The sequence below is a fragment of the Bos taurus genome, chromosome 16, assembly GCF_002263795.3.
Source record: "Bos taurus isolate L1 Dominette 01449 registration number 42190680 breed Hereford chromosome 16, ARS-UCD2.0, whole genome shotgun sequence".
NCBI classification, from domain to species: Eukaryota; Metazoa; Chordata; class Mammalia; order Artiodactyla; family Bovidae; genus Bos; species Bos taurus.
Window position 1 is genome coordinate 31,637,421 of NC_037343.1, and position 26,547 is coordinate 31,663,967.

Genomic DNA, 26,547 nt, shown 5'->3' on the forward strand with positions numbered 1-26,547 from the left:
TGAAGATGGAGAAGCTGTATACAGTCAGCAAAACAAGACCAGGAGCTGACTGTGGCTCAGGTCATGAACTCCTTATTGCCAAATTCAGACTTAAATTGAAGAAAGTAGGGAAAACCACTAGACCATTCAGGTATGACCTAAATCAAATCCCTTATGATTATACAGTGGAAGTGAGAAATAGATTCAAGGGGTTACATCTGATAGACAGACCGCCTGAAGAACTATGGACGGAGGTTCGTTCTGAACTTGGTCACTGGTAAATCAGGTCCACGAATGAACTGATATCATCCAGAACTTGCACCCACTATTGAGGGGCCTCCCTGCCCCTCACGTCTCCTCCAGAAGTACACTGGGAGTCTTACTTGGGGTGTGATGGGGAAAATTGAGGGCAGGGGCCAGGGGAATGTGGTCAGACCAGAGGAAATGGAGTTTAATGCTATGAAGGGAATTTCAGAGGGAGAGATGGTGCCCTCGCTCTGCTGGAAATGGCATAGGAAACAACGGCGCCGAAATGCCATATCATCACTCGGAGAGAACTGACCACAGGACTTTGGTCTGGCTCCCATAGAAATATGAGTTCTTGGATTTCCAGCATGCTCTCAAGAAGATGCTTCCTGCTCTCCTCTGAGCCCAGGCCCTGCCAGTGGCCGCTCTATTCCAGGCTCCTGGAAGGGTGGGGAAGCGCCTTGGTCGGGCAGTGGTGGTGTGGGACCTGCCAGATGCAGCTGTCTGGTTGGAGACCACTCGTCCTGAACCAGCCTCCCCCCTGATGCCAGTGGGTCATCAGAAGGATTCTTTCTTCTCTATCACTCCCTACTCATCAGCCCAGCACTCTGTATGGACATGGAGATGTCAAGTGTTAAACAAAAAACCTAAAGTTGATAAGTGCCAACAGTTTTGCTGCATGAAAAGGCCCCAATTTGACCTGAATCCCCTGCTCTCCCAGCCACTCCAGGCTTGGCTGCCAGTTGCATATGTTTGGAGGGGCCCCCAACCTGTCATGGCCCATCCCACCCTACTCTCCACAGCGCTGATGACTCCAGCAAGGAGTCTGATGTCAGGCCTTCCATCTTTACCATCACTGAGTGCAGATAACAGTGTCCACACTGAATCTGAAGATGCTGCTTCTTAGGTCAAGTGTCAGAAAACACAGGCATTCCGAGCAAAGAGGCCCACAACACACCTTGAGGGACATACAGATGCCCACCCCGGCCGCCCGCGGGGAGCCCGCCATATCAGCTCTCCGGCCATCACCCTCCATCTTCATTCTGACCCAGGGAAGCATCACTAGGAAGACAGTGAGTCAGAAAGCAGAAAGCACCGATGCTCAAAGGCCACCCAGGCATGAGCGATGAAGAGGGGGAGGGGAAAGATCAGTGAGTGGATTTACTGACCAACGAGAGCCAGCCAGCCCCAGGCCTCCCAAATGGATGCAGATGTGGCCGCATGGGCAGCTGTCGGGCTCGAACTGATGAGTGAGCTTGTCCCAGGCTGCAGAGGAGATGGGGAGATGGCCGGCCATGGACCTGTCCTCTAGGCAGAGCCCAGGCCCCTCACATGCTCACTCGGTGCCTCTCAGCCCCGCACCCACCTCCACCCACACTGCACTCTAAGGAGCTTCCTCAGTGTCTTAGGGAGCCAGACTTTTCTATTTTTTCCCAACTTATTGTCAAAAAGCCTGTCTTATTTGGAACACTTTCTCATCTGTTTCTAGATGAAGTCTCTTAGAAACACTCTAGTAATTTAAAATCAGCCAGCAAGCCACTCGCCTTAGCCCTGTTTCCATTAAGCCAGAGACCACTGTGTTTCCTGAAATTCATTAAAACAAAATAAGATTGCACCTGAGAACCGAATGGACCAAGGGGAGGAGACAGAGTGAAGCATGGTGCTCTAGGCCCTTGGAGGAGTGACCAGTCACAGATTCCGGGGCAGAAGATCTGTAAACTGAACCTATCAGTCAGTAATGTTTACTCAGCTCCCAGAGAAGGGAAGGCACAGTGTCTGGTGCTTAGAGTGGGAAAGAAAATAAAAAGTTAGGTTCAGTGTGTGAAACACGGGTCACCAGCAGGGCAAGCGCTCAGAAGTACATAGAAAAGAACTCAGCTAACTTGTAGGACCACACTACCAGCCAGCCAACCAACCAATGAATCAATCAACAGTGTCCACCTGATTCATGGTAACCTGCACCAGCCCAGCGCCGGGGACTTGACAGGCTGAGTCAAGTGCCGAACAGGCCTCAGAGAAGCTCCTGCCAGGCAGGTTGAGCCCTGGGTGCATTTCAGAACCGACATGCTCCCCGGCTGGCTTCTCTCCTGGGCTTTCTGGATGCAGGGTCACACCACACCGGGGCTTGCTGCAATGGAAATGAACTTCACTCAAACCTAATCTAATTTTCATATTTCCCTGGCCAGCCTGAGAGACAAGTGGGGAGAAAGAAAGAAGCCAAGGGGGTAACACACCAGGTGTGGGGTCAAGTGTCAGGAACATGAGGAAGAAGAGAGAGAGAGAGAGTCAGGGAGGGCCCACGTGATGGGTGATATAAATGAGCTATCAGTGGAAAGCTGGGGCCTCAGGTGGGGCCCAGCTGATGCAGCCACACAACACACTGCCCATCACTGATTCATATACTTTTAGCAACTGATTTTCAGTTGCTAACCTATGGACAGGTTGAACATCTGCTCCCTACCTGGACTGGCTGTCATAACTTTACTTCATGCCTAACAGTTACACCTACATGTCCGTGCACCTATCATAGCGGGGCTGGCAAGGAACGGTGGAGGGACAGATGAAAATCCATCAACAGAAAGCAACCCACAGCTTCTGTCATCTTATGACACTCTCAACCAAGAACCTATAAATGACTCCCCATTGCCAACTGCAATAATTCTTATCATAGTTGCCAGATGCTCAAGGAATAACTTGATCTGGGCTTACGTTTTCTGTTTATCATCACATCCATTAAGAATATTACCGTTATTGAGTTAATCCCACTCTGTTGTCCATAAACCACGCTCTTAATGCCCCAAGCTGCCTCAGCCGACAATGCCCTTTGTCCCAGCATCCTTCAAGGCCTGGCTCAATTCCAGTGTTTCCCTATAGCCTTCTTCAACTGCTCTGGGCCATCTTTGTCTAAATATTTCCTCCACTTAGCCCTCACTTCCTCACTCAGCACTTGGCAATGCATCTTGGTTCCTGGTTCACTGTTCTCTGTTTCATGTTCTTTGTCCTTGCTCTCCGATGAGATTACATACTTTTCACAGTGGCTTGGTTTTCTATGCTGCCTGGCCCTTCCCAGACACACTTGCGACTTTCATATCACCAAGCTCTAACAGCACAGAAGAGGTCTGATCAATGTTTAACAACTCAAAAATAAATCCCATTGACTATGCATCATCTTATGGAAAGGAAGGCATATTAACACCAATATTCTTTATGTTATTCACATCATCTTATACAGTGTAGGAACCACCTCTACCAACCCCTTCTTTTTACTTCTATGTGAGAAAACTGAAGCCCAGAGAGTATAGCTACTCCCTAAATGTCACACAACCCAAGACCCCAAGTCTCCTGCCTTTCTAGCTCAGTCTTCCTACTGCACCACGCCCATAGGAAAAGCCCAATCTGCTCACTCTCCACCAGCACAGATCTCCAGGAATGGGACTGGAAAGGTGAACCATCAGGATGTTTGGTTTCTCTATGTGTACTATAAAGCACTCACAGAGCTCAAGGTTCTCTTCCTAGTAATATATTTCTAGTTCGTTTTCACTAAGGAGATAACAAAAGAATTTAAGTTTTCCAAATTCAAAAGCAACCTCCACTAACAGATGACTGCTTGCCTCCCCTGCAGTTCCCAACATCTCCAGTAACTGTAAAATCCAGCCATGGAGCTAGGAGTTTCCTTTGAGGAGCTTTATGGCTTCTCTTAAAGAAGTTGCCTTTGATTTATGCTGATTATGTCTGACAGTCAGCATTTCTCTTAATAATAATCATAAATAAGTGAGACAAGGTCACCTCGCATGCAAGGAGCGTATCTCCACTGCCATATCCATTAGGGAGCCCAGGATCTACAGCAGCTGCTCACAGAGGTTCGATGCCCTCAGCACTCCCTGTGAAATCCCATCTCTGGCACCAAGCCCGGTGCTTTGATTGTACACCAACAGCCAAACCTAACGAGGGACCTTCAGAGAACACATTTCCAAACAGAGGCAGCACCAAGCAAGGACATGTGCAGGGTCTGTGGTCCACTTTCCAAGTAGTTGCCTTAGTTTTTCTTCCCCTCTACTCCAGTGCAACAGCCAAACCAAACAATTCAAGTAAAAAAAAAAGAGTAAAGCTATTGAAAGAATAAACTGGATAGGTAGATTCAAGATGCTAAATTAGAGTATGTGAAAGCACTCTGTAACACTCAAATGTACGTGAGCACATAGCAAATGTCTCACAATAATCTGGATTTTGAAGACAAAGATTGGGTAGATTGTAATGAATAAGGTTTATCAAACAAGTATTGGGAAGGCCAGACTTTTTTTTTTTTGGCAAAGGCTCTGGCTTAAACTTTCTTGTTATTTTTAGTAACCACTATAGTACATTTTAATGCCCTTGACTCTGAAAATAGGACTCAGCAGTTGTCATGTCATACTGAATAGATTTCTGTTCTCCACTTGTATTATATGGGATTCTTCTCCCAGGTCTGGTGGTGAGATTCAGGGCCCAGGGCCTGATATGGAGCACCATCAAAGTGAATCAAGGCCTGATGCACACAACACCTGGGAAATAGAAACGTCGAGATTCTGACGGCCACGATGACTCCCAAACATGCAGGGAGGCTAACATCCTCATGGTATTTCATAATCTGTGATGGGATGGGTGGATGGGGCAACCTATTAATACCTCGTAACATCTAGAATTACAGCATGACTCTGTTGTCCCTTGAAGTTTTTTTTTTTTTTTTTTTTTTTAGGCAGACAAATGGTTTTATCGTGTGCATTGACCACAGTCCTTACATCTAAATTAGAATATTCCAGAGTTTGCGCCTGTCTGTAGTGTGAGAATAGGAAAAAGCAACCCTGGAGTTGAGAGAAAAAAACTTGAGAAGCAGTTGCTGGCTGGAGCAGCTGCAGGAAAAAGGAGACCTTTCTTTTGGGTCTCATCTCATCTTTTAATCCCAAATGTGCTGGTGGCATCAATATTCCATTGGGCAATGGTTTCTGAGAGCTCCAGGTTCTACAGAAGGAGCACAGTGTAGCTAAGGACAGGCTAGGAAGGCTGGACAACAGGCCACTCACACATCAACCAAGGTGCAGAACTGCGTGTGAGGCTCTGCAGGAGACAGCTTCCTTACAAATGAGTCCTGTGCTAAAGATGAGTGGCGGCAAGTTCTCTGAAGGCCGTTTAAGAGCAAAGATGAGTCAGCAAAATTCTCAAGTAGCTAAAGATGTCCTTGGTTTCTCCTGTCTTCTCTCTTTGTCCCTTTCTCTTTTTACTGACCTTTCACCTCGCCTACCCTATGGCCACCTGGGCCATCAGCTCTGACCTAGGTCCTCTTCTCCTTGCCCATCACAACTTACTATCACATGTTCCCCCAAACTCCAAAGAGACAAATCAGTGGGCTTTATACACGGCAGTTCCTCCAGAGGACTTATTTGTCTTTTGATAGGAGATTCCTGGACATAGCAAAGACTCCTCCAAAAGCATGCATTTTGGTTCCATAGTGAGGGGGGTGGTGTGCTGTGTGTGTGTGTGTGTGTGTGTGTGTGTGTGTGTGTGTGTGTGAATGTTGGATATTTCAGGCCTGACTATTCCACCAGTGTGTGTGGAGGGGGCAGTGGGGTGGAGGTGGGGTTGCCCCCACTGCACCTTCCATAAGACAGTGGACTTCATTCCACCCCAGAGAACGGCTGCTAGGCTCTGGGGGCCACTGGGTCATAAGGTAATGCTGCTGCTGCTGCTAAGTCACTTCAGTCGTGTCCGACTCTGTGTGACCCCATAGACAGCAGCCCACCAGGCTCCTCTGTCCCTGGGATTCTCCAGGCAAGAACACTGGAGTGGGTTGCCATTTCCTTCTCCAATGCATGAAAGTGAAAAGTTAAAGTGAAATCGTTCAGTCGTGTCCGACTCTTAGCGACCCCATGGACTGCAGCCTACCAGGCTCCTCCGTCCATGGGATTTTCCAGGCAAGAGTACTGGAGTGGGGTGCCATTGCCTTCTCCGAATGCATGCATACATGCATGCTAAGTCGCTTCAGTTGTGTCTGACTGTGTGCGACCCTATGGGCAGCAGCCCACCAAGCTCCTCTGTCCACAGGATTCTCTAGGCAAGAATACTAGAGTGATTTGCCATTTCCTTCTCCACATAAGTGTAGCTACAATGACCTGATCCCTTGAGTGGTTCTAAACTGCAGTATTCTTGGTCCTTGAGCAGAGAAACCAGGTGTCTGGGGTCAGAATGGGGAGATCTCATGCAGGAAGAGGCCTCTTCCCGCCCCCCACACCCCCACCCTCCACAACCCATGGCTGGTGAGTGAGGAGTGGTGCCCTGGGGGCCTGCCTTCTCTCTGGGCTGAGACTGACCAGCATCACTGCCTGAAGACTGAGTGATGCCCTGACGGAAGGTTGGTTTTGACAGTGATGGCTCTGTCCCCAGCAGGTGACAGGTGGCCGGGACAGGGGTGCCTGGGCTCCCATCCCTGCATCCCAGGGCCCACCCCACGCCCACCAGGTACCCACGTCTACCTGAGTTGGCGCGCTTCTTTGGGGCTTTGAGGCTGCGGCAGCGCCCGCCCACGGAGCTGCTGTTCTCACTCATGGAGTCCTGGGTGGACGATGCACTGCCAGTGGCCTCGCTGTCGCGCATCATGCTCTCATAGCCACTGCTGCCGCCGCTGTGGTAGAAGAGCGCCGTCTTGCCCATGGCGGGCGGCAGCTCCCCGCTTAGCACGCTGCTGTTGTCGCTGCCGTGGCCGCTGCTGCAGCGGTGGGGCCGGCGCGGCGGTGTGATCTTGCTGTAGGGCGAGGGCAGCGGGGCGGTGGGCGGCGGGCGCTCGTCGGTGGGTATGGCGCGGTCCTCCGCCTCGGGGCCCGCGCGCCCAGGCGGCCCTCGCCCGCCCGCGCCGCCCTGCAGCAGCTCCGAGATGCGCCCGTTCACCGCCCGCAGGGGCAGCTTGGATGCCAGGCCGGAACCCCGGCTCCGGCTCAGCGACTGGGTGGACCAGGACATGTGCTTCCCGCCGGGGGGCGGCCCGGAGCTCTGGCCCACGGCCTGCGGCAGGGACTTGGTGGAGAAGCTCAGGGTCTTGGTGGTGGAGGTGGACAGGCTGCGGGCCTTGGGGCTGGCCAGGAGCAGCTTGCTCACGGCGGAGATCTTGGACTGGCTGGCCTTGGGCGAGGCCCCGGCCGACTGCGTGGGGCCCGGGTTGGTGGGCGAGGCCCCGGCGCTGCGGCCCGGGCTCCTCCCTGTGCGGGGCATTGTGCTGTCCTTGCCCGTGTGCAGCCGGGAGCTCATGGAGGACAGGCTCTCGGCCCTCTCCAGTGAGAGGCATTCGTAGTGGCTGACTGTGGTCCTACCCAGAGAGTTGGTCCGGCTTGCCAGCTGCTCCAGCTTGGCGCTGAAGAGCTTGCTGCTGCTGCTGGCATCCTTCATCTTGCTGCTGGGCTCGTCGGGGAAGCTGGCCAAGAAGGGTGCAGGTTGGTTCAAGGGGCTGCTGGAGCTGCTGCTGCAGGCACTGTGCTGTGGGCTAGCCCGGTTCTTCTGGTCCAGGCTGGACTTCCGGACAGGGGGCAGCGGGGGAGTCCCTTTGGGCCGAGCCAGGACACAGTGCTTGGGGGACGCTACCTTCTTCTCCAGGGTGGCCTTGGAGGGCTGGGTGCTGGAAGCCGAGCCAATGCCGTTGGTCTCTGAGGCGCAATGGTAGAAGAGGCTGTCTAGCTCCTCCTGCCTGCTGGCTTTCTGAAAAGCCCTGGGAAGACTGCTGGACTTCAGGCTTTTGTTGAGATGCACGGGGCTCTGGGCAGCCACACTGGGCAGGGCCATCTCACAGCCATCCACCACTCTCCTGAAGTTGTCGGCCCCTGGGGAGGCAGACACCTCACCACTACTGTTGCTCAGCCTGTCACTGGGGCTGGCCTTCTTGTCCTGTTCTGCTCTGGCCTCAGGCTTTGGGGGGCCCGTGGCTGTCTCAAACCTACTCCCTTCTTCATTGGGATAAGCATTCTCTTTTTTTACCTCCTCTTCTCGTTTCAGCCAGGGGTCCTCAAATTTCATCTCTTTCTTTGCACCACTTTCCTTGCTCTCCTGGGACTGGGCTGCTTTGGGGACTGAGCTGACGGTGGCCAGGGACACCTCAGGCTCTTGGACGTTTCGGGGGCTCATGGAGATGCAGGGGTATACTGTAATGTTGGTCTTCATGGGGATGTACCCTTCGCAGTTGCTCAGACTGGCCGTATTAGAGATGGTGACCATGGCCTTGCCCAGGGTGGATATCTTGCAGCCTTTGATGGGGGCTGCCTTATTGAAGGAGTCTTCCCCCATTTCAGACAAGATGAGCAGGTTGTCGGGGCTTGCCTTGGGCTTCTCCCGGCACACCACCGCAGTGTTCTGGATGCTGCCGACAAACTCCGAGGCAGGAGGATCTGCCATTGCTTCCCCATGCCCAAAACACGCCTGTGCTATGAAACTGTGGCACGGCTGCTCACCGTCACTGCCTGTGCTCATCTCACTCAGCCAGGAGCTGATGGAGGAACGTCTGCTCCCCGCCTCCCGGGCCTTCTCGTCCAGGTTCAGCTTTGGGAGGGGCAGGAACTGCGTGATGCTGACCTCGGACACAGGAGCCACGTTCGAGTAGCACTCCAGGTCCTCGCTGATGCTGCCGATGATGCTGACGGGCCGGGAGCCTGAGGCCAAGGCCTGCACCGAGCAGTCGCTGTTGAAGCTGATGATGCTGGTGGGGCGGCCACTGTCTAGCACCCCGCTGATGGTCAGTTCCTCCACCAGCGTGAACACCAGCTCATCCTCACCATTCAGCTCCAGAGGCTGCTGTACCGTCACCATCGTGGTGCTCAGAATCTCCTTCTTGGAATCTGGGGAAGTTGCTGCCTGATGATCGTCATCCACAGGGGTTTCTGGGAACCCTTCACTCCCAGTAGACATGGATTTCTTCAAAACCTGGGGACTCATTCCAACCGGGGGCGTGCGTACCTCGGGCTGCAGCAGGGACTCACTAGACACTATGCCTGAATCCTTGCTCAAGGTGGGCAGTGGGGCCGGAGAAGGCAGGACCCCCTTCTGGGTGTAGACTTTGCATCTCTGGGAAGGAGAGCTGGCCGGCTTGTACTCTGAGGTCTTGGACAGACTGGCAATGCCCAGCCTGGGGGAGCCCATGGGCCTGGGCTTGCCTTCCACAAAGCCGCAGGAGTTCAGGCTTTCCCGGCTGCTCCGGAGGCTGGGGCTCTGCGCGAGCTGGGAAGAATTGTGCTGGCTGCTGCTGCCGGGGATGCTCCGGGGTGAGGCAGGGGTGGGGCTGTTGGTGAGCAATGCGGCAGGGACAGGGGAGTGATTCCTCTGCACCTTGGAGGCCGGGGGCTCCGCACCTTCTTTGTCTGTCAGCTGGCCGTCTGAACCATCGTCTTCCTTATCAGACTCACAAAGCGGGCTTGCTCCGGCTGCCTGGCTCAATGGGACACTCTTGCCTGCCTGCTCCACCCCAAACTGGGCTGGCAGCTCTTCGAAGGGGAACTTGCTGGGCTCCTCGCTGCCATCGATGCAATCCAACCTCTCCTGCAGCTCGGCGAATGTGTTGCACTTCAAGCAGTCCCTTTCCGATTTGCTGGCACCGGCCTCTCCAGCCTCAGTGGACCGGCTGTCACCCCTGGCCTTTTGCAGGGCTGGCACGATAGGGACAAAATCTGGGGGCCCCTCGTTGTCAGTGAGCTCCTTGTCAGAGAGGGCTGTGCCGTTTGGCCCGATATAGATGACCGTGTCGCAGGACTGCTCGCTGCTGGAGGAGTAGTCAGGGTCGCTGGACAGGTGAGGGATGGGGAAGTCTGACTCGACGGCGGCCCTGGCGTGGAAGGGTCTTAGCTGGGTGGGCCTGCGCATTCTGCCTTCCTCACAGGAGCTCTCTCCCCCAGAGGAGCTCGATGTGTACTGTGAGTGAGAGGGAAACAGTTAGTGTGGTGTCGTGGGGCAACTGGCCAGGTGACTGGCGGAGGCCATTGGCTCCACGCAGGCCATCCAGACCCCAGGCCATTACCCGAGTGTGCCAGGCCAGGTGCCCCAGCTCTGCATGTCATGCCCTCATACTACTGTGAGGCTCACTGGGGAAGCAGAGGCTGCTCATGAAAGGGGGTGACCAGCCCAGGTCCCATGTGACCTCCTAAGGACTTGAGGGGGTCACTAGTTTGCACACCCAACCATGTATGACAGTTTGTGCCATGGGACACTGGTTGGAAAGATGTGCTTTTGACCAAATATATGTGTGTCTATATATATATTTATATATAAATATATATATATATTTCTTATGTGTATATATATATATATATATATATATAAATATATATATAAAGGAGGGGAAAAAGCCCCCACAAATCACCAGCTGGCCACAGACCAGACTGACCACAATCATAATGATTTTCTCAGACATTCTTGTCATACCACCACTGTCCTGGCTTTGCCTCTGCCTGAGAAAATGAGCCCAGTGGTTTCATCAGCCAGAATCAACCACTGAATTAACAGGACAACACCCCTTGGCCTGAAAAAGTGCCTCCTGGAAACGCACAGGAAGTAGGGTCCCCTGAGCAAGGAGTAAACTAACAGTCTCCTTTGGGATCAATCAGTTGAAGGACCAAGGTAGGCAAGATACAAACTATGGATATTTCCCATCGCTCTTAAAAATTTTCACCTCAAAGTCGCAATCGTTTAAACTCTCTAACGTGAACCAAGCACTCCCCATTAGGAGTCCAGGCTGGATGACTGAGGAAATCACCAGCAGTGGGGAGGGGACAGGACTTCTGTATCGGCCAGGAGGTAGTCCTACCCCGAGGTGGATGCTGAGCCAGGCCTTCGGCAGCCAAGCTCACCAGGCCCCTGGTGCTGGGGGGTTAGAAACAGTGATTCCGCTCTTTCTGACTCAGTTCCAGGGCAGGGCTCCGAAAGCTGCTTCATCCTCCGCACCCCCAGCAAACCCCTTACCTTCGTTTTCTTTTTCTTCATCCTCAAGACTCGCGAGGCTATCTGGATGGTGGACAGGGTTTCGGCGTAGTTCCCAGCGGCGGCCGAGATGTGAGCGATCATGGTGGTGCGGCAGTTCACGTTCCCCAGGGACTCCCGCAGCAGCATGGTGAGCTTGCTTTCTCTGCCAACAAAGTGAATTAAGGCTGTATTAGTGGGCCATGCTTCACTCTGGCTGTCAGGGTAGGACTTCAGGCCCCTACATGGCTTGCTGTGGGCAGTGGGGTTCCCCCCTCCTTTTTTTTTTTTAATGCGTACTAATTAACATCATCTTCTACATGAAGCTATTTGTAGTTGGCAGCTGAGCAAGTGCTTCTAACCCCAAGGATGGATAGCACCTCCCTTGGCACCACTGTCCTGGCTGTGATGGGGCATTCCTGTGTGTCTATGCATATGACACTGCCCAAAATGAGGCCTGGGAATAGAAATGAGAGGCAGGGATGGGGAGAGAGCAACTCTGTGATCCGTGATTGGGCGTGCTATCTGCATATCGGGCCTTTCTCTGCAAATTTCCATACCAGGCAATCCCTGCAATAAAAAAAGCACTTTTCCAGCCATGAACTTGTATTGAAGAGCTATGTGTTTATAATACATGCAAGGTTTCTTTGGCCAAGGAGTTGCACCCACTTTAGTGCCATTGTCTCTTAACATATATTTGCACATGGTAGTGACAAAGGAAAAGGTATTCATATTCCTGATTAAAACCGGGGACACACAGACATAGACCCAAGCACTCAATCAGCAACAGAAGGCAGAACTTTCTAGAAGGGACTCCTCTGGGGATTTTGCAGGTGCTGTGTGGGGCCAGTGTCCTGAGTAATGAGGCCCAGGAGTTTAGAGATGGTGTTTCTAGGCTCTTTAAAAAGTGATCTGAAGGAACGACTCATGTTTTTTCTTTCATTCCTGAACTTGTCTTGACATTCTTCCTGCCTTGCTTTTAAGAGGCTTCTGCTTACGTCATCATCAACTCTTGCCTCTTAACTGCTGCCAAATGTCATTTTGTCTCTGGAGCCGTCCCTGATCCTGAAGTCTGAGGGAGGCTCTTTGCTTCCCATGCCCTGTGTTGAGTTTGTTTTGCCAGAGGAGAGGGGGTTTGTCCTCAGGCTTGTAATCCGGTTGTCAGGGCCTCCCTCGTGGCTCAGATGGTAAAGAATCTGCCTGCAATGCAGGAGACTCAGGTTTGATCCCTGGGTCAGGAAGATGCCCTGGAGAAGAGATTGGCTACCCATTCTAGTATTCTTGCCTGGAGAATTCCATGGACAGAAGGAGCCTGGCAGGCTACAGTCCACGGAGTCACAAAGAGTCAGACACGACTGAGTAACTAACACTTTCACTACTTTCAGCAGTCAGCCATTGCCCCCCTCTCTCTGCCCCCCACCCTCCCCCACCCCAGTCAGCTCTCTGGAGAGAGACTATCCAGCTCAGGAGACCCCATGTGACATGCAGGCCACTGTCAGCAGAGATTAGACCTCAGAGACAGAAAACCACTTCACATGTGACCTGCATCAGACCTTCAGGGAGAACAGACTTGTGTAAGAGCAATAGCTTCCCCTTTCCATCTGGGACCAATTAAGGTGTCAGTTCGGAGATACTGGGCTCACTATGGCTCAGTGCCAGTACAATTTAAAAATATATCATAGTTTCCCTTCAAGGAAAACACTCAGTGATAAAAGCAGTGGAACGAGAATGCTATGGACTGAATGTTTACATCTCCCCCAAATTCATGTGTTGCAGCCTAACGTTCCATGTGATAGTATCTGGAGGTTGAACCTTTGGGAGGTGATTAGGTCATGAGCGTGGAGCCCACATGAGTGAAATTTTTACCCCTATACAAAAGAGCCTAGAGAGCTTCCTTGTCCTTTCTGCCATGTGCGGGAACAGTGAGAAGATAGCTACCTATGAGCCAGGAGGCAGGGCCCCACCAGGCACAAATCTTCCAACACCTGGATCTCAGATTTCCAGCCTCTAGAACTGTGAGGAATTCACTTAAGTCCCTCAGTCTATGGGATTCTGTTATAGCAGCTTGAACTGACTTGGACAGAAAAGGAAGTGGGTATGGAGGAGGAGCCCTCCAGCCCTAGCTCCTGGCTCTAAACATTTATCTTCCTTCAAAATGTCTATCAGGAACATCATGGAAACCCCCAGAGCTGACAACCAGATGGGGAAGTCAAGTTTCCTTCCTGGCACACATTCTCAGTACAGACACTGTACATGGATAACTCTAAGCCTTTGTCTTCCATATGGGAAGTGGGAGATACATCCCATCAGAGTTAAGTTGTGATCATGTATGGTTAATTCTTATTAGTTATGACAGTTATTTTTATTAAGTCTCCGGGAACACTGAGCTAGTGAATGCTGAGCCGTGCCCCTAGGGGAAATATGTGCGTTTATGTTCCTGAGACCCCTGGGTCACAATATTTCATCAATTGATCAACACATAACCTTGTTTTATGTGCATATCTATTTAAAGACATCCTAATTTCTATTTCTTATAAATAATGAATTATATGTACCTTCTATATAATAAAACACTAGCTGAGAAGGATTTAACATTTCCTTGACTCTGGGTAACATGACCATAAATTTCTTTGGCTTTCAGCCTTACAATATTTTCCACTATGCTTTAAAAGAAAAAAAAAAAAATGAGCATATTATGAATCCACCAGTACAGCCTGTTTCCACAGTATCATCATGCACTTCGATGTTACTTGAGTACTTTCCAGAACTTTGATGCATATACATCAGTGAATTTCCTCTTCCTGGATGTACCATATTGTTGATTCATTAACACTGAACTCACACCAACAGCACTATATCATGCCTGAATGAAGCTTCTCTCACACATGTATTTTTTCTGTAAACCACAGCCTTCTTGCACTACACAACTGCAGCACTATACCTGGGGGCTACTTTACACAGTGAAATCACCAACAAAAAGCAGAGAAATACAAAAAAGTGTCACTAAATAGACTGCAAAAAACACCCTTGTTTACATGATGAGAGGTGAAACAAGAAGACAAAGCTGTTGGCTCGTCCAGTCTCAGCTGGGAACATGTGCATTGGGTGGCTCAAACTTTTTATTACTAAGCATGTCTGCAAATTACAATAAAACTGTGGATTTTGAACATAATTCACAACATTGAATCTGAAAATGATTCTCAGAATCAACTGTACTATGAAGTTCCTACTGATGAGTCTTGTTCATCAGTTGCTCTGCTGAAGGCACACCCCAGTTATTTATCCACATGGCCCTGTAAAGGCCCCAGGAAAAGATACCAAAGACAAAACAAACAGATATAGCATTGTTGTATCAAACTGTTTGCCCTGTGTGTTTCCACATGATTCCCCCATTCATAAGTCAATCATGGGACAATTTTTTATTTTTAAGTCCACATTGTTGGAGGAAGCCAGGGCCTATGCGTTGCTTGGCAACGAGCATTTTAGCTCTCCTTTGGAAAGCCAGTAAAACTGCCAGGAAGATTGTTTCACATGGGCCTCTCTAGACTCTAAAACATACCTGATGAGAGTGAAAGATGGTGGCTATAAAGTTTTTGTTTTTTTCTACCTCATCATGACCCTTTAACTTGGAACAAAGACAATTAAGTTGGGAAGAGAAGGTGAAAGAAGGGACAAACTGTAGGTTTGACTCACTGTCTTTGGCAGGAAAATAAAAAGAGTGAAAAGTTTCTAGGGCAGTGATCAGTTCAAACTCAGTCTGCACCTCTGCATAGACACCGAGGCAAGAGGAACAGGAGAGCACAGGTGCAGAACTGCTGGCCACCGAGCCCCAGGGCCAGGGTGGGTGAGAACTTAGACCTGGGGACCCGTGCGAGAAGGATGGGTTGGGCGGGACGGGAAAGGATGGACGACAGAGTAGGGTTGACTGGGGTCTGGGAAGGACCGTGCTGCTCTTCTTTCAGACAGTCACGTTCTATGCACACACATTCCACTTCCCTCCCACCCCACTGCACACATTTTTTAAAACAGTTTTTTTGAAAAATGTCTTGCTTTTCAAAATAAGTCAACCTTTTATTAGCCATAGCAAGAGAACACCAAAAAAATAGCATAACGAGTAAATTTTCATTAATTTTATAAGAACATGACAGAGCACATAGTACTCTAGGACACAAGCTGACCAACTGAGGCCCGCCAGCCCAATCCAGCCCCCTGCCTGTTTTGTAAATAAAGTTTTATTGAGACATGGCCACACTAATTTGTTAACATATTGTCTCTGGCTGCTTTCACACGACAACAGCAGAGTCCATATATTTGCTATCTGGTCTTTTACAGAAAAAGTCCATTGACCCGTGCTCTAAAGTATTGACAAAAAGTGGTTTCATTTTAGACAGAGTGCCAAAAATTTATCAACAAGAACACAGAGGTATGTCTTAATTTCCTTGTATATGTGCTTGGTCGCTTCAGTCATGTCCAACTCTTTGTGACCCTATGGACTATAGCCCATCAGGCTCTTCTGTAGATGGCAATTCTTCAGGCAAGAATACAGGAGTGGGCTGCCATTTCCTTCCTATTCAACAGTCTGTTTCTGACTTGACAGTTGTTCCTGTTGTCTTTCTTTCAGTTCATCTGTCTTTCTTTCAGATGTTTCCTGAAGGGAGAGCTTTAAAAATCAGCAGCATGGAAATAGGCAGAGGAACAAGCGCTGGTTTTAGAAATCACTCAAGCACCAGGACACAGTCATCAGCGACTGCCCTTTCATTTCCTGTGTGATACAGAAGCAGAGGCTGTCCTTAAGGGGCCATGAGGCTGCTCACCCTCCAACTCGTTAACTTGTGAATGTCTACAGCGGCTCACTCAAATAGCATTTGGTGAATGTGGGCCCTCAGGAGGCCATCCTGCAGACTCTGAGGATGTGCAGAGCAGAGGCCCTAGAGCCTACTACCCAGTGAGGGAGACACACAGGTAAACACATGTTATCTGACTTTGCTGGTGGTCCAGTGGTTAAGGATCCACCTGCCAGTGCAGGGGACACAGGTTCGATTCCTGGTCTGGGAAGATTCCACATGCCACAGAGCAACTAAACCTGTGCTCCACAACTACTGAGCCTGCATGCTGCAACTACTGAAGCCCAGGAGCCTAGAGTTTATGCTCCACAATAAGAGAAGTCACTGAAATGAGAAGCCTGTGCACTGCAACTCTCTAGAGTAATCCCCACCACTAGAGAAAGCCTGAGAGCAGCAATGAAGACCCAGCCCAGCCCAAAATAAATAAAATGCTAAAAACCCAACACATTATCATACCATCCATTAAAGCCAATGACAGAAGAGCAAATCTAAAACAGCACATGATAAAGAAAGACCCTCAAGACTGGGAGCGCCCCCACCATCACCGTAACTCCCTGATGGCTGGGAGCACCCAGACTTCAGTGGGTATAGCACAGTTCTCTCCTTGGCTGAGATTCTCCTACGTGGCCCAGCGTCCAGGGATATATCTGCTTGAGGCTCCCCCTGAACCCAACAGAACTCTAAATTCCTTTCTGAAAGGACAATCTGGAATCTCAAGACCATTGTTCACTGACCCTAAGAGTTGGGAAACTGTCCCAACTGGTAAGTTGGTACAGGGCCGCCAGGGTCACACATTTACAATGTTGGCCGGGTAATCTCATAAGAAAACAGATGTTCCTTTCATGACAGCTGTTAAATATATTTCTTCCCCAGAAAGGAGGTGAAGAACTCTGGACGTAGGAAGAAAGGCATCTACTGACCATGTTCTTTTGAAGAGTAGTGAGCTCTGAATCACCAAGTTGAGCAACTCAAATACAGCACCATGGATGGGCCAGCCCTTCTTCAAGGCCTGATTCTTGTGGGAGAGAGCCATAAATGTCCACTTATAGACATGGATCTGTTTTAAAAAATATGCCTCCTTCAATGCAAACACAATGAGGGCACAAAAAAAAGCAAAGTGACTTACATTAATTCCTAATGAAACAAAAGGAAAGGAACTTAGTTAACCTCGAAAATTAATCTCCAGAACAATGTGCAAGAGAAAGATTCCTGTGGGCAGCAGACATAAAAATCACAAAGACATACACACATGTGACCTCCCAGACATATACACAGGCATGCTCTTTTTTAGAAAAAGGAGACAGTGCTTGTTTATTTTTAAGCAATACCACATTGGTGTTGAAGAATGGAAACCATACACACAGAATTCTTACAGATGTCAGATCAAGATAACAACCAGGGTTTATATGCCAGGAAAATTCTGGTATCCCTCATGTTGTTAAGGATATGACTCTGGAACTACATTGCATTCTAGAAACTCTCCCATTTTCTACCCATTTTACCTGTAAACTGCCAGAATGTATTGTAGAGCCCCAAACAGAGCTTGAGATGTGGGCAAGAGATGCCAAGGATGGATGCAGCTCCAAGATTCTAATCTCCCAGCCTTAGACCCCAAACACCAGGCCCCTTCATCTACCCACTGACCACCAGGGAAGAGGAAAAAAAATAGGAAGAAAGAACAGAAAGGAAAAGAAGGACCAGAGATAGGCTAAAGTCATGAACTTGCACAAGTTTCTGGCTCTGCTACAGCCTCTCTCCCGCTGACCCTGCCTCCTTCCCATTCACATCCTACTGGTCTGTGAACATCCTTTTCTACTATTGTCTGAAGAGTCACCGGTGTCCTCCTGAGCCCAGCTCAAGTATTGAGGACAAGGGTCCCAAGACACCAGGACCTATAACCCAGTGCTCCCGGCCCAGGTGGTCCACATCTGAGTGGTTCTTTATCTCTCACTAGAAAGAGTGTTCATTGTGCAGAGGGTAGATTGAGTCGCCAGGCCCCCAGGTGAGGGCAGCTCTCATGCCTCTGCTTGTCTTTATTTGTGAGACTACTGAGCTGTGACGCTGAAACACATATGTCCACAAGGGAAAAATCACTTCACTTGAGTTTATTTCCCTGTAAGGGATGGGTAGTCCCCTGTTCAGGGTTGCTTCACAGACATTTACACGTTTGGGAGAAGACTTCACACGCCTTTTTGCACGGGAAGCTGTCTGCTCCACAGGAATGGCCATTTCTCAGCAATGTTCCCTTCAAGGATGCCAACATTTCAGGGCATGAATTTTCCGGTTTCTGGTACTACAGAATAGCCCAAAGCTTGGTACATGCCAAGCTATCCTACTGGCATACCCAAAAGGAGTTCATGAAGTTAAAGGGCTTTTGACTCAGTTTCAGATACTACTCCATTTGTACTGCAAACGGTGTGAGCAGGTCTGTGCTGTGGGATGCTAAGAACAAGAGTGCGTAATCCTGGCAACCTTGATAGAGAAGCATGGTTCTCAGGTCTTCCAATGAGGGTGACTTTAGCTTTCAGAATAAACCATTGGCTAGAATAGCTGCCTGCATCTGGCATGGGTGTTTGAGGTACCTCTGCCATCATTGGCATGCAGCAGTGTGGGAGATGGTGAGACTGTTCATCAGAGGAGAGCTTAGAAGAGGACCATATGAAGAATCACCCACTGCCAACTGAAGGACCAGCCTTTATGATCCAACCAATATGGTGCCTGATATGAGTTCATGCCTTACCTAACCTGAGACCATCTGTTGGTGGAGGTGCTGAGAGGAGTCACAGTTAGCCTAACTGTTCTCCATAGAGCTCTTTATTAAATACTATAGAACTCTATTTTAAATACTATAGAATAGTGCCAGATTTTATTTTCTTGGGCTCCAAAATCATTGTGTATGGTGACTGCATATTATGCATGTATGTATGGTGACAGCCATGAAATTAAAAGCTACTTGCTCCTTGGAAGAAAAGCTATGACAAACCTAGACAGCATATTAAAAAGCAGAGACATCACTTTGCTGACAAAGGTCCATCTAGTCAAAGCTATAGTTTTTCCAGTAGTCAAGTACCAGTGTGAGAGTTAGACCATAAAGAAGGCTGAGAACTGAAGAATCGATACTTTCTTTTTTAAAAAAGTTATTTTAATTGGAGGGCTAATTACTCTACAATATTGTGGTGGTTTTTTCCATATATTCACATGAATCAGCCATGGGTGTACATGTGTTCCCCATCCTGACCCTCCCTCCCACCTCCCTCCCCATCCTATCCCTCAAGGTCATCCCAGTGCACCAGCCCTGAGCACTCTGTCTCATGCATTGAACCTGGACTGGCAATCTATTTCACATATGGTAATATACATTTTTCAATGCTATTCTCTCAAATCATCCCACCTTCGCCTTCTCCCACAGAGTCCAAAAGTCTGTTTTTACATCTGTGTCTCTTTTGCTATCTCACATGAAGGGTCATCAATACCATCTTTCTAAATTCCATATATATGCATTAATATACTGTATTGGTGTTTTTATTTCTGACTTACTTCACTCTGTATAATAGGCTCCAGTTTCATCCACCTCATTAGAACTGATTCAAATGCATTCTTTTTAATAGCCAAGTAATATTCCACTGTTTATATGTACCACAGCTTTCTTATCCATTTGTCTGCCGATGGACATCTAGGTTGCTTCCATGTCCTGGCTATTATAAACAGTGCTGCAATGAACATTGGGCTACATGTGTCTCATTCAATTCTGGTTTCCTCGGTGTGTATACCCAACAGTGGGATTGCTAGGTTGTATGGCAGTTCTATTTCCAGTTTTTTAAGGAATCTCCACACTGTTATCCATAGTGGCTGTACTAGATTGCATTCCCACCAACAGTGTAAGAGGGTTCCTTTTTCTCCGCACTCTCTCTAGCATTTACTGTTTGTAGACTTTTTGATAGCAGCCATTCTGACTGGCGTGAGATGGTACCTCATTGTGGTTTTGATTTGCATTTCTCTGATAATGAGTGATGTTGAGCATCTTTTCATGTGTTTGTTAGCCATCTGTATGTCTTCTTCGGAGAAATGTCTGTTTAGTTCTTTGGCCCATTTTTTTATTGGGTTGCTTATTTTTCTGAAATTGAGCTGCAGGAGTTGCTTGTATATTATTGAGATTAGTTGTTTGTCAGTTGCTTCATTTGCTATTATTTTCTCCCATTCTGAAGGCTGTCTTTTCACCTTGCTTATAGTTTCCTTTGTTGTGCAAAAGCTTTTAAGTTTAATTAGGTCCCAATTATTTTTGCTTTTATTTCCATTACTCTGGGAGGTGGGTCATAGAGGATCCTGCTAAGATTTACATCAGAGAGTGCTTTGCCTATGTTTTCCTCTAGGAGTTTTATAGTTTTTGGTCTTACATTTAGATCTTTAATCCATTTTGGGTTTATTTTTGTGTATGGTGTTAGAAAGTGTTCTAGTTTCATTATTTTACAAGTGGTTGACCAGTTTTCCCAGCACCACTTGTTAAAGAGATTGTCTTTTCTTCATTTTATATTCTTGCCTCCTTTGTCAAAGATAAGGTGTCCATCGGTGCATGGATTTATCTCTGGGCTTTCTATTTAGTTCCATTGATCTATGTTTCTGTCTTTGTGCCAGTACCATACTGTCTTGATGACTGTGGCTTTGTAGTAGAGCCTGAAGTCAGGCAGGTTGATTCCTCCAGTTCCATTCTTCTTTCTCAAGATTGCTTTGGCTATTCGAAGTTTCTTGTATTTCCATACAAATTGCGAAATTATTTGTTCTAGTTCTCTGAAAAATACCATTGGTAGCTTGATAGAGATTGCATTGAATCTATATGGGTATTTGGGTAGTATACTCATTTTCAGTATATTGATTCTTCTGATCCATGAACATGGTATATTTCTCCATCTATTTGTGTCATCTTTGATTTCTTTCATCAGTGTTTTATAGTTTTATATATATAGGTCTTTTGTTTCTTTAGGTAGATTTATTCCTAAGTATTTTATTCTTTTTGTTGCAATAGTGAATGGAATTATTTCCTTAATTTCTCTTTCTGTTTTCTCATTGTTAGTGTATAGGAATACAAGGGATTTCTGTGTGTTAATTTTATATCCTGCAACTTTACTATATTCATTGATTAGCTCTAGTAATTTTCTGGTGGAGTCTTTAGGGTTGCAGATCCTCTCCTTTATGTAGAGGATCATGTCATCTGCAACAGTGAGAGTTCTACTTCTTCTTTCCCAATCTGGATTCTTTTTGTTTATTTTTCTTCTCTGACTGCTGTGGCTAAAACTTCCAAAACTATGTTGAATAGTAGTGGTGAGAGTGGCCATCCTTGTCCTGTTCCTGACTTTAGGGGAAATGCTTTCAATTTTTCACCATTGAGGATAATGTTTGCTGTGGGTTTATCATATATAGTTTTTATTATGTTGAGGTATGTTCCTTCAATGCCTGCTTTCTGGAGGGTTTTTATCATAAATGGATGTTGAATTTTGTCAAAGGCTTTCTCTGCATCTATTGAGATAATCATATGGTTTTTATCTTTCAATTTGCTAATGTGGTATATTACATTTGTTGATTTGTGGATATTGAAGAATTCTTGCATCCCTGGGATAAAGCCCACGTGGTCATATTTTTAATATGTTGCTGGATTCTGTTTGCTAGAATTTTGTTAAGGATTTTTTCATCTTTGTTCATCAGTGATATTGGCCTATAGTTTTCTTTTTTTTTGTGGCATCTTTGTCTGGTTTTGGTATTAGGGTGATGGTGGCCTCATAGAATGAGTTTGGAAGTTTACCTTCCTCTGCAATTTTCTGGAAGAGTTTGAGTAGGATAGGTGTTGCTGCTGCTGCTGCTAAGTCGCTTCAGTCATGTCTGACTCTGTGTGACCCCAGAGATGGCAGCCTACCAGGCTCTTCTGTCCCTGGGATTCTCCAGGCAAGAACATTGGAGTGGGTTGCCATTTCCTTCTCCAAAGCATGAGAGTGAAAAGTGAAAGTGAAGTCGCTCAGTTGTGTCTGACTCTTCGTGACCCCATGGACTGCAGCCCACCAGGCTCCTATGTCCATGGGATTTTCCAGGCAAGAGTACTGGAGTGGGGTGCCATTGCCTTCTCTGAGGATAGGTGTTAGCTCTTCTCTAAAGTTTTGGTATAATTCAGCTGTGAAGCCATCTGGTCCTGGGCTTTTGTTTGTTGGAAGATTTCTGATTACAGTTTCCATTTCTGTGCTTGTGATGGGTCTGTTAAGATTTTCTATTTCTTCCTGGTTCAGTTTTGGAAAGTTATACTTTTCTAAGAATTTCTCCATTCTTCCAAGTTGTCCATTTTATTGGCATATAGTTGCTGATAGTACTCTCTTATGATCCTTTGTATTTCTGTGTTGTCTGTTGTGATTTCTCCATTTTCATTTCTAATTTTGTTGATTTGATTCTTCTCCCTTGTTTTCTTGATGAAGGCTAATGGTTTGTCTATTTTATTTATTATCTCAAAGAACCAGCTTTTAGCTTTGTTGATTTTGGCTATGGTCTCCTTTGTTTCTTTTGCATTTATTTCTGCACTAATTTTATGATACTTTCAAACTGTATTGCTGGAGAAGACTTTTGAGAGTCCCTTGGACAGCAAGGAGACCAAACCAGTCAATCCTAAAGAAAATCAACCCTGAATATTCACTAGAAGGACTGATGCTGAAGCTGGAGCTCCAATACTTTGACCACCTGATGCAAAGAGCTGACTCATTGGAAAAGAACCTGATGCTGGGAAAGATTGAGGAAAGGAGGAGAAGGGGCAGACAGAGGATGAGATGGTTGGATGGCATCACTGACTCAATGGCCATGAGTCTGAGCAAACTCTGGGAGATAGTGAAGGACAGGGAAGCCTTGTGTGCTGCAGTTCATGAGGTTGCAAAGAGTCAGACACAACTTAGTGACTGAAACAACAGCAAAGACAACATCAACATAGAACCCTTAGCACAAATATCACCATTTGGGGATGCCTCTGATGCAGGGAGAGATGTGTTCTTCCCATTGCCATTCTGTTTAGCCAGGGCTGGCATCATGGTGGCTCAACAGCTTTGGTGACTGTGCCCAGTGAGAGGAAGGAGAGCAGTGATCATGCCCAAACAGGGCTATTCCAGGTGAAGCAGTAGTTGTCTCCAGCAGGACTACATGATGAGCATTCATGAGAGCTCCCTGAGGTACATCAAAAATGATCTGGATAGAAAGACAGTTTATATAAACTGGAGGGTTTACATTGTGGGTATGCATTAAGGCCAAGGAAATTGGAGTTATGACTTTAGTCATCTACCCTTATACACATAGGAAGATGAAATCTAAGGAAATTTGGGCTGCATGAATCTATTTGATCCTGGATATCAGTGTTCTGTTTATCTGCTGCTAAGTCGCTTCAGTTGTGTCCGACTCTGTGCGACCCCATAGACAGCAGCCCACCAGGCTCCTCCGTCCCTGGGATTCTCCAGGCAAGAATACTGGAGTGGGTTGCCATTTCCTTCTCCAATGCATGAAAGTGAAAAGTGAATGTGAAGTCGCTCAGTCGTGCTCGACTCTTAGTGACCCCATGGACTGCAGCCTACCAGGCTCCTCCATCCATGGGATTTTCCAGGCAAGAGTACTGGAGTGGGTTGCCATTGCCTTCTCCACTGTTTATCTGAATAAGATACAATTCACATTAATCCAGTCCACTTCATGACAAAGACCAGCTGTAAACAGGGAACAGGCTCAGAATCTTTCAAAAGAAGTATATCATGTAACTTGAATTTAGAGTTAACAGAAGGTTTCAAGTTAAAATCCTAACGTATCTGCTTCAATCTCACTTAATGAGATATATTTGCAATTTCTGAAGTGGCTATAAAATATAGGTTCACATATAAATTAAATGTGTTTCATGAAAACTTTCTTACTTTATTCTTTTGCTTAACAATTCATTCCTTCTTATCTAGAACAAGAAAAAAACTTCCATCCTGGTCTAGTCATTGATCACTCAGTTACTAGAATCTGAATTACTCTAGATATTCTAAATCTAAGTTCTGCTCAGGAAAACATATATTCATTTCAAGACTGTAGCATGCGGGTATGACATAAGACATTTTAAAGGTAATTCATGTAATAAGAACACAATTTAGAAAACTCACTAATTCTAGGATACAAGGTTGAAAAATAGATACAAACTTCCAGTTACAAAATAAGTAAGCTTTGTGGATGTAATATACAGCATGGTGACTATAACTAGTAATAATACTGCATTGCATATTTGAAAGTTGCTAAGAGAGTAGATTGAGGCTTCCCTGGTGGCTCAGAAGTAAAGAATCTACCTGGAATGCAGGAGGACCCAGGTTTGATCCCTGAGTTGGGAAGATCCCCTGGAGAAGGAAATGGCAACCCATGCCAGTATTCTTGCCTGGGAAATCCCAGGAACAGAGAAGCCTGGTGGGCTACAGTCCATGGAGTTTCAGAAGAGTCAGAAATGACTTAGTGACTAAACAACAACCAGAGAGAAGATATTAAAAGTTCTTATCACAAGAAAAAAATGTTTTGTAACTTATGATGGTGGACATTAACTAGACTTATTATGGTGATAATTTTGAATTATATACAAATATTGAATCATTGTGTTGTATACCTATTATATTGTCACCTTGCTTATTTAACTTATATACAGAGCACATCATGCAAAATTCTGGATTGGAAGAGGCACAAGCTGGAATCAAGATTGCAGGAAGAAATATCAATAACCTCAGATATGCAGATGACACTACCCATAAGGCAGAAAGCGAAGAGGAACTAAGGAGCCTCCTAATGAAAATGAGAGAGAAGAATGAAAAAGCTGGCCTAAAACATAGCATTCAAAAAATGAAGATCATGCCACTTCACAGCAAATAGATGGGGAAAAAATGGAAACAGTGACAGACTATTTTCTTGGGCTCCAAAATCATTGGAGATGGTGACACCAGCCATGAAATTAAAAGACACTTGCTCCTTGGAAGAAAAGATGCGACCAACCTAGACAGCATATTAAAAAGCAGAGACGTTACTTTGCCAACAAAAGTTGGTTTAGTCAAAGTTATGGTTTTTCTAGTAGTTATGTATGGATGTGAGAGTTGGACCATAAAGAAGGTTGAGTGCTGAAGAATTGATGCTTTTGAATTGTGGTGTTGGAGAAGACTCTTGAGAGTCCCTTGGACTGCAAGGAGATCAAACCAGTCAATCCTAAAGGAAATCAGTCCTGAATACTCATTGGAAGGATTGATGCTGAAGCTCCAATGTTCTGGCCACTTGATACGAAGAACTGACTTATTGGAAAATACCCTGATGCTGGGAAAGATTGAAAGCAGGAGGAGAAGGGGACAACAGAGGATGAGATGATTGGATGGCATCACTGACTCAATGGACATGAGTTTGAGCAAGCCCTGGGAGTTGGTGGTGGACAGGGAAGCCTGGTGTGCTGCAGTCCATGGGGTCACAGAGTTGGACACAACTGAGTGACTGAACTGACTGATGCCTGAAACTAATATAATGCTATGTAACTTACACTTCAATAAAAACTCTTTAATTGAGAATAAAGAAAAAATAGAAAAATAATTTTAGAACCAAAGAGTATTAGAGCTGAAAAGATTCTTAAGGGTCATTTTATTTCCTAATAAGAGGACTGCCATTATTATAGGTGATCTGCTTACTGCCAGAATATTTTTAATGGCTGAAAACTTCAAGGCAGCCTGGGTAATATTTTTAAGTAGCCTCAATTATTAAAAGTTATTTCTTATATTGAACTTATATATTTTTTATATTTCTAACCCACAGACATTCAACTCTATTTCCAACGGGCATACAGGGTAAGAATCATCTTTTTGTGCACACTAGCCCTTCACATTTTAAAAGACACTTATCATGTCCTTAAATGTTCTCTTGCTTGGGAGTAGTCCATGTTCCTTCTATTGCTTGTCAAGTATTTCTTTGGTCATCCAAGCTCATACTAAGCCCTCCTCTACCTACCATATAATTTAGTACCTCCTCTTCACTCAGACTTGTCTTGACTCCTATGCAATAAAGAATATGGTCTCACCCAAAGAGATCTAGCTTTAACCTCAGCTTCTGGAAAGTAATCTGTATTGTATCTGCTGGGCATATCTTTGTGGAGAGTGGGGACTGGTCACACCAGATCATAGGGGCACACCCAATAGTCTTAAAGTGGGAGTTGGCCATGCCTGGAAGATCAATCACGTGATTTACTTCAGGGGCCTTGGGTCACATGGTATCAGTCAACTTAGAGACCAAATTCAACCAGGCTGGAAATTAATCCATCATGTCTCTGCAATGAAGCCCCAGGTAAAACTGCATACCGAAACTCAGTGCGTATTGTCACACATTGACAACTGGGAGGGTAACACATTCTATCTCCGCAGGGGAAGACAATGGAGGCTTCATGTTTGGAACCCCTCTCTCCCCAGACTCTGCCCTCTGCATCTCTTCCTTTGTATGCTTTTAATCTGTATCCTCTATAACAAGATGTAGC

At 46.7% G+C, this 26,547-nt stretch overlaps 1 protein-coding gene across 2 annotated transcripts in view; it reads right to left on the reverse strand.

The window, feature by feature from the left end:
• KIF26B (kinesin family member 26B) overlaps window positions 1-26,547 on the reverse strand; it is a 525,171-nt gene that overhangs the window by 17,674 nt on the left and 480,950 nt on the right. For both annotated transcript variants that reach the window (XM_024976712.2, XM_024976713.2), the window contains 2 exons: window positions 11,185-11,347; window positions 6,729-10,137 (listed from right to left, as the gene is read on the reverse strand). In XM_024976712.2, coding sequence (XP_024832480.1) covers window positions 6,729-10,137; window positions 11,185-11,347 — 3,572 coding nt within the window. The remainder of the gene's footprint in view (window positions 1-6,728; window positions 10,138-11,184; window positions 11,348-26,547) is intronic.